General features: G+C 35.4%; 2 protein-coding genes across 14 annotated transcripts in view; one reads left to right on the forward strand and one right to left on the reverse strand.

Annotated features, from left to right (window-relative positions):
* Positions 1-2,989, forward strand: part of RYR3 (ryanodine receptor 3) — a 202,162-nt gene extending 199,173 nt beyond the window's left edge. For all 13 annotated transcript variants that reach the window (XM_019280191.3, XM_019280207.3, XM_019280202.3 and 10 more), the window contains 2 exons: positions 1,208-1,259; positions 2,059-2,989. In XM_019280191.3, the coding sequence (XP_019135736.3) occupies positions 1,208-1,259; positions 2,059-2,154 (148 nt within the window). In that variant the 3' untranslated portion in view covers positions 2,155-2,989. The remainder of the gene's footprint in view (positions 1-1,207; positions 1,260-2,058) is intronic.
* A 76-nt stretch (positions 2,990-3,065) lies between these two features.
* AVEN (apoptosis and caspase activation inhibitor) overlaps positions 3,066-13,616 on the reverse strand; it is a 90,470-nt gene continuing 79,919 nt past the window's right edge. Inside the window, exons 3-6 of the mRNA XM_039552928.1 lie at positions 9,532-9,602; positions 6,022-6,117; positions 4,118-4,478; positions 3,066-3,511 (exon numbers count right to left, since the gene is read on the reverse strand). Coding sequence (XP_039408862.1) covers positions 3,396-3,511; positions 4,118-4,478; positions 6,022-6,117; positions 9,532-9,602 — 644 coding nt within the window. The 3' untranslated portion in view covers positions 3,066-3,395. The remainder of the gene's footprint in view (positions 3,512-4,117; positions 4,479-6,021; positions 6,118-9,531; positions 9,603-13,616) is intronic.

The following is a 13,616-nucleotide window of genomic DNA, read 5'->3' on the forward strand; positions in this document are numbered from 1 at the left end:
TTTAGTTTGGGAGTTTTGATTGTGACTTGGAAATGCTGACGAGATCACAATTTGACAAAAAAGAAAACCTAAACCCAAGCAAAGCAAATAAAGGCGCTTGTAGAAAGTTCTTGAAAGATAAGCACCAAAAAATAATTAACAACTCTGGTCCTATAGTTTTTAGTGACACCTTGAAGCACTCAGCAGCTCTACATGTTTAGACTATACCTGACTCCCAAAAGAGTGCTTTTCCACTTTCATTAGTAAATATAGAGCAGACCTAAGAGGATATTTAAGTTACTCTTGTTGCTTTAGTTACAACTACAAAGATAACTAATTATATGAGCATTGTGCCAGCAGAATGAAAGGAGAGGCAGGTGAAACCTTATAGCATTCTGGCTTTCCAGTACTGCATCTGAACTTCTTTAAAAAAAAAAAAAAATCAATTGCCTAATGTGATGCAAATTTCCATTGATAGCCATAGTTTTAGCAGTCTACAACATCCAAGCTTTTCTTACTATATTGAATTGCTTAGTTGGTACATGAGAACCTCTAATTTACTGTAAGTTAAAAATGGCCATTTCCTTCATAATAGAATACATAGTGGACAAGGTTACCCTTTAATTAGACAACTGCTAAAATCAGTGTACTTTCCTTCCTTCACAATGAAAGCACATACTAAGCCTAATTCCAAATGCACTGCATCGAAAGTATCCATGTGTAGTATTACCTCTAAGCAGACCACACTTCGTTTTCCACAATCTTCCTAATTAGTTCAAGCTCTCAACATTTGACTGAGCACAGGTGTTGGGGAAGGATAGGCTCAGCCTGCGAGCTGTATACCAGGAGTGCTCAGAATTCCTGGTGCAGCTCAGTATTTACCACACTTCTACTTCCCATGCAGTAGCCATAGTAACTTCTTCCAAGGTGAGATATTGGAGCATATGTGCACAGAATTTGGCATATGCCTAATTCAGGTATTGCTCCTCACACTGAAACGCAGGAAATGCTAAACTGCATTTTTCTACAGATTTTTTATCTGTTAGCACTTCCACAGGAAACATGCTTCAGGACAGAATTTTCTCCTTTAAAATAAGCACTTTAGATGTCTAGCAGTGTCATTGCTTTGCTAGTTGGCATAATCTTCCTCATATACCCCAGACTAGAAAAGATCAGGTAGAGATGTTATGTTTCCTGCATTAATACCCACTTCATGGGCTTGTTTCAGGTTCTTCTTAATGTATCTAATTAACAAGGATGAAACTGAGCATACTGGCCAGGTGAGTAGAAAATAAAACTTAATGGTTTTTCTTAAGTTTATCTTTCAACATTTTTATCTTCTCAAGACTCGTAGCTGTGTACCAGCAGGTGGAACTGATGTAGCACTGAGAAGTGGGGATGATGCCACTCTCTCCAAGAGTCTACTGCCAGTGAAAGAAAAGAAGGGTTAAAACAAAAGGGAGGGGGGGCATGCTGCCCCCTGCTATTTCACCCAGCAGTCAACTCTGTCAGAAGTCAGTTAGTTACTACTAATCTTACTGTCATCTTATCTCTGAGAAGAAAACCCCAAATGCACCAGGTGTAGTTTATTCCCAAAAGGCTTAAGTGGTTAGGCTACTATATTTATAGTCAAAATATATATATATGTGTAAATAGGTATTTGGGTGTCCATATGTTTAGCATTGTTAAGCCCTAAAGGTAAATAAATAAGACAATAGCTAGAATTTAATTATATCTTATCTCTAATAAGAAGCTCTTAGGAAAACACTACAAAAGTACCTTTGTTTTCCATTCAAAGCAAAACACATTTGCTTATATACAGATTTATGAACAGATTTGCTCTGATATAAATAGATTGATTAATTTATACTTAAGATATTTTACTAATAGACCTTGTATTTCAGTAGTACTGAATCAAAAGGAGTATAAAACTTTTAAAATTATTGAGTTACAAGCTTTTGAGTTCCAGTGTCTTTACAGTTCTACTCCATGGTAGCAAGCACAGTATGTGGTTATTGTTAGAAGTTTATCTACAGCACTAACTGCACTGTTAAAATAAATACTCTTTCTCCTTTTCAGGAATCATTTGTGTGGAAGATGTATCAAGAAAGATGTTGGGACTTTTTCCCAGCAGGGGACTGCTTCCGTAAACAGTATGAGGATCAACTTGGCTAGTATCACAAAAGAAATTATTTATTCATGAACTGCTAAGATCCAGTATACAAAAAAAAATGAATTCTGTTCTTTTCATGGTGTAATTTCACAGCTTGTATTTGCTTTAAATGTCTTTAAAGTTCAAGACACACATAAAATTTGACACTATTTCAGAAGCTTTTTGTACCTACCACACATGAAACAGGTCTTTTGTTGGCATTCTAATTGGAAAAAACTATGCCAGATTAACTTAAGCCTTCCAGTTCAAACATGGCCTAAAATTATAACAACTTTTTAACCACATCATTACCTGGTGTTTGGCAGTACAGTTGAAAGGGCTAAAAGGCATCTTAATTGCACATTTGACATTGAAGAACTTGAACATCAGAGGCCATACCTCAGAAAAAACAATTCAACTAACTGCTGTCCAGTTTTTCCCCACGGTATTTGCTAGTCAATGTATTAAGATACAGTTTGAAAAGCTTTAAGCAGTTAAAAGGAAATCATTTTCAAACACTTTGTCAACCTTGAAACATTAAAGTGCCTTAAAACCTCTGTAGACATAGCTATGCAAACTTTTTATTTGTGTTCTAGACGAACAGACCCATTAACTGTATTGCTTTTCCGTCCTTCTGTATCAAATTGCACTTGAAGTTTGTTTATATCCTACCTTCAATAACAGCTTATTAGATGCTGCTGTTAAAAGACTTACACTGTATAAAAATGAACACAATCTAAATCTTAGGCCAAAATAAAACAATGCTCTATAGTCACCTGCAAGTAGAAGTTGCTAGGATTATGCATTTTTTTTCTTTTAATAAAAAGTGCCCACTGCAATAAAGTATTATAAACCAAATATTATCATTGCTGTCATCTTTCCCATTTTTCTACAATATGGAGTTTTGTGACAATAGTGACTAAAAACACATGTATTCATTGTTCATCCACAGCTTTATTTTAATGATTACATTGAGCAAGTACAAGCTGAAATAACTGTTCTCTTTGTGCAATGTAGCCTGCTTCTTTAGCAAAGAAAACTATAATTTCATCACAAATTTTAGACCTTTCTAATAATATCATTAGTCTTCAACAGTTTTCAATCTCATCTAAATTAATTCTGGTTGCACAAAATTCTAAGTGCTGGCAAAGATAAACAGGCATTTGGCATACAGAGGAAAGGGAACAACAAGGAGACAAAGAAAGATTCAGCTTTCTATGTAATGTTTGCTATATTCAGTTATTCATATGAGGAAATCTGAGCTTCAGGAGATCATGCTGTCCAGCCAATCTTCAAGCTCTTCTTCAGTAACATCTTTAGATGTACATTGCTGTTGCTGTGATGTGTTCTTGTCTTCAGGCATATCTACTTTTGAAGGCTCTAGAAAAGTGAAAACAACAAGATTGAAAATCTGGAAACAATTCCATACTACCTCTCTCTCCTGCATTGTTTTGCTTTTAATGCACAAGTGACTGTATTTAAACACAATCTCTCCTTCTTGAAGAACAGAGAGTCACATTCCAAAAATAGTTTCTATGCTAAACTTAATTTTGTAAGATCAATGCTAGTAAAATTTGAAAGTAGCATTTAGGAGAAGCCATCAGAAATAGCTGTCAATTCTTCTGTACACTATCAGCACAGTGAACTAAGGGCTGATGAAGTTATATGAATACTTTATCTTCCCTGCAATAAAATTCCCCAGCAGTACACTTTTTAAAAAAAATTTAAATATTTGCTAAATCATAAGTCCAATGCTGTTTTGCAGAAGAATTTCACTTAATGTTTAAAGTGAAACTGACAATTGTTTAGTAAGAAGTTAAAACTGACAATGAACAAATGGGTCAGAACACAGCCCCAGAAAAATAAAATGCAGTGTGACAGAGATGATGATAGCAGTACTGTTAACTGGCTAATCAAAAACTAAAAAAATCACCAAACCAGAAAATAACGGAAATGAAATAAGGGCACGCTCGGGAGAAAACTTACCATTTTCCTTACAATCCATTTTCAAATCTTTCTCAGTTGATACACTGCAGGATAATGTACCTGATGCAGGTCTATTTTCTGTATTAATGGGAGCCTCTAGATTCAGGAGAAGATCTAGTTCTTCATCCAAATGGTCAGTGTCTTGATTTGATAGCGGATGGACTCTCTGAAATGATTCTCTTGCATTTGTCGTAGAGCCATTTTTACTTCCAGGTTCTGATGGAGCAACAGAATTACCAACAGGATGGGAGACCAACATGGTTTCACTTTGAGCCAGAGACTGTCGAAACAGCTGCTCTCTCTTCTTCCCATCTTCAAAAATTTTAGATTTCATCTGTGGGATCTCTAGAGGTGTTGATGCCTAAGAATACAAAAAAGGACTTGAGTCCTTATAATGATTATCTATTATTACTATTCTGTCCAATTTGGATTATAATTAAAACTTGCTATATTTGATCACTTACGAAGGTACAGAAAATTTGAGCAGAATTGAATTCAGAAGTAAAAGGAAACTAAAGTTATCTTGATACTTTTACAAAATCAAATGCAAAATACAAGCTCCTTTTATCACTTATTACAGAATATGAGATTGTACGCTAACACTGATACTGACAGAATCATAGAACGGTTTGGAAGGGATCCTAAAAATCACCTAGTTCCAGGCTGCCTGCCACGGGCAGGGAACCTTCCACTAGACCAGATTGCTCAAAGCCTCATCCAACTTGGCCTTGAACACTTCCAGGGATGGGGAGTCCATAGTTTCCCTAGGAAAGCTGTTCCAGTGCCTTACCACGCTTGCAGTAACAAACTTCTTCCTGAAATCTAATCTAAACCAAGCCTCCTTCAGCTCCAAGTCATTTCCTTTGTCCTATCCATACATGCCCTTTTGAAAAGTCCTTCTCTAGCTCTGGTCTGTAGGCCTGCTTAAGGTACTGGAAGGTGCTGTAAGGTCTCCCTTGGTGCCTCCTGCTCTGCAGGCTGAAGAGCCCCAACTCTCAGCCTGTCTTCACTGGAGATATGCTTCAGCTCTCTGATCAACTTTGTGGCCCTCCTCTGCACTCATTCCAACAGATCCATGTCTTTCTTGTGCTGGGACCCCAGAGCTGGATGCAGCACTCTAGGTGGGATCTCACAAGGGCAGAGCAGACAGCGAGAATCACCCACCCCAACCTGCTGCTCAGGTTTCCTTTGAAACATGGCATGCATTGCTGAGTCACGTTGAGCTTTTCATTCATAAACACCCCCAAGTCCTTTTCCCCAGGCCTAGTCTTAATCCTTCTGTAAGGGTCACACTGCTTGGACAGCTGGATCCTTTCAAGAATTTTGGTTTTATATTTAAGTCTCACTGGCTCTTTCACCCTTACATTAGTATTTGCTTTTTCACAGTCTGAAGGAACACATTACTAATATTGTTGCTACCTCCCTCCTCCTGACACTGGAGAATAAATGACATTTTCTTCACCGGTACAATTGACAGTTCTACCTATTAAGACTGATTCATGGAAAAAGCATGTATGTTGATATTAGTTATGTAGAAGATTAAGTCACAATTAAAATAATTAGCAGGAAGAATGTGAAAGCACTTAGAAAATTTTGGTGCAAGCTTTTAGCAGCTGCTAGCAAGAGAAGCAAACACAAAAATAGCGGAATCATTCCATGTCAAACACTCTGATACTTAGTTTCAAATCTAATATGCTGCATATCCAGAATTTTGTTTAAATAAATAAGCACATAAAATATGCTAATAGAGGGGTATCCTGCATTACATGCCAGTCGACATGCCAGTCTAAATGAATCCATGTACTTACATAATACATTCTACTTATGTTTGAAGACTAATCATTCTTGCATACATTGTTTCTCTTAAAATATTTGCATTTTCCTGTGAAATTTCACAGCATTACCTGCACAAGGTCAGCAGCTACATTCAACCTCAGATGTAGAGGCAATTCCTGAAGGGCCTGGACCAAAGACTGGCAGTCAACACAAAGTGCAGAGAACTGAAATGCAATTCAACACATAGTACACTTGTGAAAAAACACAAAACAACCAACCAAACACAAAAACATCCACCAACAAAAACCCTAGTAATTTTAATGTATTATATTCCCCCGTCACACACATTCAAGAAATCTAATGAAATACGCAAATTAATAGTTTAAAATACACTTTCATTAAGCAGTTTGGCTAAATAATAACATATAAGCACCTAAAATGCAAATGATCATTTAAGGTTAAAAAACAAGGTATAAATTGAATGCTCCTTAGAAAATACCTTGCAATTCCAAAGTAGGAAATAGTTCAGGAACTTGACAATGGCATAAGAAGCTTTTCCAACTGAAACATCTTTTGAACTGTGAAGCTTTCATGCAGTGTAAAATGCCATTCTTTAATGAGTTGCTACTATTTCTGAAGCAATCATCCTGTGTAGCTCCTGTGTAGCCAAATTTAATGCCTAAACAGGGGCCTTTGTATTATTTCCCTATCTTTTCAAATGTTTTGATACTTACAAAAGCTACAAAGTATATAGTTACAAACATTTCTAAAATTACACTCAAGAAAGATATGCTACTCCTGCTAAATGAGAACTTGTTAGTGTGACAGGTATTGAAGTTTCCTTTTCTCTTGACCCTTTTTTAAAAACAAACTTACACAAAATGGACCAGCAATATTTGCAGTTTCTACAGAACAACCCAGATTTCAGTAGTTTTAAAACAGATTTCAAGCTCAGAGTACAGCAGAACATTCTGAGCACGTTCACCATAGATAATCTGACAAAGATAAATCTGATATCCATCACATATTTTAAAATCTGACAACAAAATGCTTAAGTTCAGTCTACACTCTCATTTTCATGGAAGTAGAGAAGTTGCTTCCAAATCTCACTTAGAGGGACAAAAGTTTGTCCCTCTCAATATGATATAGACTGGCACAGACATTTAGAAGTCCAAATACTCATAAATTAGGAGAGTTTTGTGACATATCGTAAGAGATTTGTCAAAGAAATTCATACTGCTTCCAAAAGCCAGTCAACACCTTTTAACAGGCTTTTAGCAACTGCACATGTAGTAAGAATGAACATCAAAGACATAGTGAGTTCTGACATTATATTTACAAAATTAAATGTTAAAAATAAACAATGCAGTTGATTTAACAGTTTCTTGTATCCAAATTCAGGTTCTGGCATCCAGTAATGAGAATAAAAGGACCAAACAAATATCTGATGTAAGAATTTTTCTTCTGCATTAGGAAATTTATTTTACAATGGATTAGTGATCACCATCAGAGATGATTCACTGGTGCAAAGTCTTCAGCAAATAATTCTTGTTGCCAGCAATAAACTAGATCTTCAGAAAATCCAGTTATTTTGACAAATATTAAGGATCAAATATAACTTCTGCATGGTTGCAAAAGAGAAGGAAACTGTATGAATCTGCTAACACAAAAAATTCTAAAAAGTATAATTGAACAACATTTAAGTGCATTTTGGAAGAGCTATGTATACTTGCAAAAATATTAACATGAATGAACATTGCAAATGAAGGTAAAAAAGAGGAGATAGGGAAGAGGAGGAAAGGTTGAGGATAAAGGAAGTAAAGGAAGAGAGGAATTCTGAAAAATAATAGAAGAAGGAATTTGCTATCTAAGTAGAGATTTCTATAACAGTAGTGTTGTAATAAAAAGTGAAGGGATCAAAGCAGTATTTAATAAATTATGAACACGTCATGGCAGATAGCATTATTTGGTCAAAAAAAACCTAGAAGCATACTTTGTTGCTGGAATTCCCGTTTTTTTCACTGAAAAATCCACACGACTAACATCTGTTTGCTTTTTCAACTGCAGACCATGTTATGAAACATTTTTATTGCATTTTATCAATATGCAATGGTGCAAATACAAATATACTTTTTGTAAAAATGAAAGACGGTATTCTTAATAAACTGAAATTTTGTTAGTGTTGATGTCACTGTGACATTTCCATTCCACATTTGAAACTGATGCTTTGGCATTGCTTTCTACAAAAGATAGTGAGAAATGTCTAATCTTTTTTTGTCTTTTTTTAATGTCTTTTCTGCTTTATTCTGTTTCCTCATAATCAATTTACTTCAGTTTAAAATTCTCTAATCCTGTACATAATGTGTAGACAGTCAAAGAACTAGAAACAGGTGAGCTAAGAGGCAAAGGCCAGGAATTTGGCAAATGGTATCTAGCATGAAAATTAAACTTGGATCTGGCTTTCAGGGAAAAGAAAGATGGGTCAGAAACAAAAAGAAGATACCAGGTTGAAGACCAGAGACAATGTGAAAAATTAGATAATGCTATGAAATGATCTGGGACAGCATTCTGGATTAAAATAAGAAATCAAAGTAAGGGTAACGGTGAAAACATGCAGTTTCAGTCTGCTCACAATGGCTTTAGGCATTCAGGAATTAATTATTGTGTTCTAATCACCTAAATACTATAATGAAAAGCCTCTGAGGAAGTTACAAAGAAATTAATATTTGGGATACTGACATCATCCTGCACAGTACGAGCAGAAGAACTGGTAAGAAAAAAATAGTCACTGAAAGACTGTGTTCCACTAAGAAACAGGTGGTGGTTTAAACAAGTGCTGCATTGGGGTTTATTTCCTCATTTTAATTTGCCTTTGCAACTCTAAAATACCTTTAAGTATCACTTCCCAGGGAATAATTATTGTAATATTTTAGAAAATAAATAGCAAATCTTTAAAATTTGAATATATGTGGATCTTACAGGAAATACTCAATCAGAGTTTCATAGAAATTTTAAGAAAAACCTGGAAGACAAAAGCATATATTTTGCAAAAATTTAGGTGACTTGCACGAGGAAGACAGCTGCAGAGATTGAGACACTTTAAGGTATCCTGATAGACAAAACAGGAGACTTCTATTGCCATGCTCCTTTATATTCAGCATAAAGAATTCATATACAAATAATCTAGTTGGTGCACTAAGTTTCAACCAGAGGATATGAACTGTTAATTTGAAGGAACTAGAATGCTTCATAGTCCATTATATGAACATACTCCTACAGGTTTTGTTATAGTAATTCTACTAAACACCTTTCTCTTGAATACAGCTCAAAAAGGAAGGCTAAATTTCTGTGTCAGTAAAGAGACAATCCCTTATTTTCTCTTCACTGGAGGGCTTTCTTGTTATTTCCTCCCAACATGACTTAAAAAACCTAGCCTGCTGCTTTGATTAGTATTCAGTAGAAAAAAAGGACAAGGCCCAAGGACAAGAGCCTCCAGCATTAGAGAGAAGTTGATAAAAATATACATAATAAAGAGTGTTATTATTGTATCAACAATTTGTTGCTGAAGGCACAACTACCTAGATATTCTGTCCCAGGTGATTATCTATATAAAATCACTTGACTGATAAATCTGTTACCTGCTTATGGCATATACTTTCTTTATCCCATTCCTTCTCGTCAGCAAATCGAAACTGTGTAAAGGAATCTCCTAAAGAAAAGAAATAAAAAATATATTTATTTTAAAAAGGAATAGCAAGTTTTCTCTGAAGTTCCCAACTCTAAAGAAGTAAATTCAATAAATAAATCTCACCTCTTCAACAAATTTTCATTTTATATTTAATATTAATGCTGCTTGTATTCACAATATTAAACTTATTTATGCCAAACTTCTATAGGCCTTTTGCAAAACAGTACTAAAAAAGGGCAACAAATACAAAACTGAATGATGAGGTGTTAGGTGCCATGGCAACATGTAAGGTTTGCATTCAAAAGTCCAATTTGGACAATTTTGGACAGCATACTAGGAATACACACAGTATTCACCGAGTGAATTTCTTATTAACAGCTTTGAAAGTTCTGTATATAGACTTTCTCTTACTGACATGCAAATATTTCTAAAAATGGATTGTAAATATTTTTAAAAATCACTTTGTACAAGCCAAAGAAAGACTTCCTGTTGTCTGGTAGCTATATTCTGTCTTCCTTGAACTAGTCCCTCCTCCAGCACATCATCAAAAAAAGGCACTGAACCCCAAATTCCAATTCACATGCAAAAAGGACTGAATTAAAAGAAAGCCTTAAATAGGACTAATTAAGTTAAATACATAACCTTAATTACAGGATCTTCTAACCTTCTAACATTCCTGTAAGCCAACAGAAACTTTCTCTTACTATAAGGGATATTGGATTATCATTTTGCTTGAAATGCCTTTTTTTTTTTTTTTAATTTTGCTTTTATTGCAGCACAATGCTGTGTTACAAAAGACAGACCTACTAATTTATTTACTGAAAAAAAACATACAAGAACTCCAATAACTCAAAAAAATCAGTAAGGTCTGTGACAGAGGAAACATGAAAGATTAGGGTTGAAAGATGATGGCCAAAGGTATAGAGTAAGAGAAAGCTAAGATGTGCCTTCTTAAACTGCAATTAAAAGATAAATAACTGTTTCGGGAGTTCTATTAGTAAAAAAATAAACATGCTGAATTATTATGTGAAGGAGATGAAATTTGATCCTGAGAATTAAAGAGCTACTAAGTTGGTCAAGGGTCTGGAGAGTCCCTCTTTTGACAAAAGGCTGAGGGAGCTGGGCCTGTTCAGCCTTGAGAAGACTGAGAGGGAACCTCATCACTGTCTGTAAGTATCTGAGGGGAGGGTGCCAAGAGGCTCTTCTCAGTGGCACCAAGCAATAGGACAAGAGGCAATGGGCAGAAACTGATGCACAGGAAGTTACACCTGAACATGAGGAAGAACTCCTTTACTGTGAGCACTGGAACAGGTTGTCCAGAGAGATTCTGGAGTCTCGCTCACTGGAGATATTCAAGAACCATCTGGATGCAGTCCTGTGCCATGTGCTCTGGTATGGCCCTGCTTGAGCAGGGAGGTTGGAAGAGATGACCCACTGCAGTCCCTTCCAGCCTGACCCATTCTGTGATCACCAGTAAGTCACTGAGATTTCTTCCAACAGCTCTCTCTGAAAGAGAATGAATGCTCTAGAGTTTACAATGGCTTTACCAGCAATTGATCATCTAGCTTTCATTTGGCTCTCAACATCCCAAATGCCATACATACCTTTGACAATTCCTGAATCATGCCCTTAATCCTGCAGTCAAAATCCGAACATATAATTTGCCTTCCCCCACATGGCTTTTTTATATTGTCTGCCTGTCCCAAAATGTAGGAGAGTGCAACCTTTCAGCAATTTTGGTCAATAGTGCAAGCATCAGCTGGCTTCTGTTTTGCAAGAAAAATGAATAAGCAGCAAAATGGCATAGTAATTGGCATATTTCTTTACCAAATAATGAGAAATGAGATACCTAATCATCCTTCAGGTGGAATTTAAAATTTATTGGCCGTGAATTTTTCAAATTTTTTTAGTATCTAAAGTGCATTTCTAGTTCATTACATTTCATGTATGGTCTTTGGGTATGCAAATGTAGTTGTATACTAGTAACACTGAGTACCTGGCACATCCATCATCATAATTTTCAGAACCATTACAGGAAGAAAGTAACCTTCTCAGCTGAATATTTGTATAGATATTTAAGGCCATTACCATGTCCAGCTCGAATATGCATTTCCCTCTTTTCATTAGTTTTATCCTCTTTTCATTAGTTTTATCCAACACAGCTCAGCAGTATTGTGCTGATATACAGCCTTGACTGATCAGCTATGTTTTGGTTTACATTCAGTGTCTCCCGAGATTTCTGTTTTGAAAACAGCCATTGTCAAATAGTACAAGTACCAATAATTAAAATTAAGCACTGAAATTAACAATTAGATATCTAATAAAGTAGCTAATTCTACAAATGTTCAGTTCATACAGCACAAACACCAGGTTCCATGGTGTTTCTAGGAATGCTCAGCAGTGTGGAAAAATAAGACCCTCTATCTTTATGCATCTATCTGCAGATGCAAACACTTAACTTGAGCACTCACAGTTGTCTCACTACTGAAAAAGGCACCTCCCTCTTCATTGCACACAGCACAAGAGGAAATAAATGCCTCTGTTTCAAAATATCTAGAGTACTGCTAATACATAATAACTAATTCTGAAAACCAAAGAGATACAGATATAGTCCCCTGATTTTAAAGTGGGTAGGAAAACGCGCAAATTCATGTTTTAACACCTCATATTTTAAAGGCTCTATTTAGTTACAGATGCAAAGAAGATCTACAGAAAACAAAATGGTCCTCAAAGTCTTCCTTTGAGGCATAGGTATAGGCATAGGTACTTTTCCAACACCCCAACACTGCTCTAGTTATTGCTCACGCTGCATCACAGAGTAGTTTTCTCTACTCTTATAAAAGAGTAAAATGAAACAAAATGATTACTTAAATGCTCTCAGTATCTGAGAATGATCAGATGTAAACTAGCTAAATCAACCTACTTCATCTGGAAAACCCACTGGGATCAAGGCCTGGTTTATGATGGTCCACACTCACAAAGTTGGTAATCACAGACTCTCAGTTTGATATTGTATTGCTGAACTAAGGGGTATGACTTAAACTGTAGTTTAATTAGGCTCTTTAAGTAAGTTAACAAAGCATGTTTTTCAAATGGAAAAGCATAACTACAATCCACAGTAGCATATTTAATGCAAATTAGGGCAATGAGAATGTTAATCTAACCAATTATCTTTTCACAAATCCCTTTACCCTCAAAATAATCTCCTTTTATGCCATGAATAGTAATCAAACCACTTGCAATAACTCTGAGTTCCTTTCAACATAAAAAAATACTTTTCTTCATGTGAATATTTTTTATGTTACCTACAAGTACCATCTGGCCTTCAAATACAGAGTAGATTAAAATAATGCACTCAAGTAAACCTTACACATGGTCTTTGGTAACAGTCATGATAAGCCTTATATTGTTTATTGTTTAAAATGTGAAATTATTATGAAAATGGCAGAACTAAACCACCTTCCTTTCCTACCACTCAAACATATCATAAAGCTAAATGAATTTATTTAAAGAAAATGTATCTTTCATTTTTTCATTAGCTCAATTACCTTTTCATACAATTATTCATTGAATAGCAGAATCCAGCACATCCTACCTGCAATATATAATAAATATTTTCTAATTTGTGAAATTTAAAGTCTAAAAAATAGAAAAAATTGAAGAAAACCAGTTTCCAGTATGAAAAATTCCATCAGTGGAATGATTTTGTTAATTTAAAACTCTCTCAATCACATAAAACCTTACTGAAGACAGAGGAAAAAGACTCTGTAGTCTTAGAGATGAAATTTCACATTGGAGTGGAGAATAAGAAGGAATTTAACATGATCCTTCTAAGATTGCCATGGCTGTAAAGAAGTGCTGCAAGTGCAAATATAATACTCTAAACCCATTTTTTAAATCATATCTCTCTTTTAGCCCCCTTTAGGTACTGGAAGGTGCTACAAGGTTTCCCCAGAGCGTTCTCTTCCCCAGGCTGAAATTCCCCAATTCTTTCAGCTTATCTCCATAGGATACTGATACCAAGGATATTTGTAA

The sequence above is a fragment of the Corvus cornix genome, chromosome 5, assembly GCF_000738735.6.
Source record: "Corvus cornix cornix isolate S_Up_H32 chromosome 5, ASM73873v5, whole genome shotgun sequence".
NCBI classification, from domain to species: Eukaryota; Metazoa; Chordata; class Aves; order Passeriformes; family Corvidae; genus Corvus; species Corvus cornix.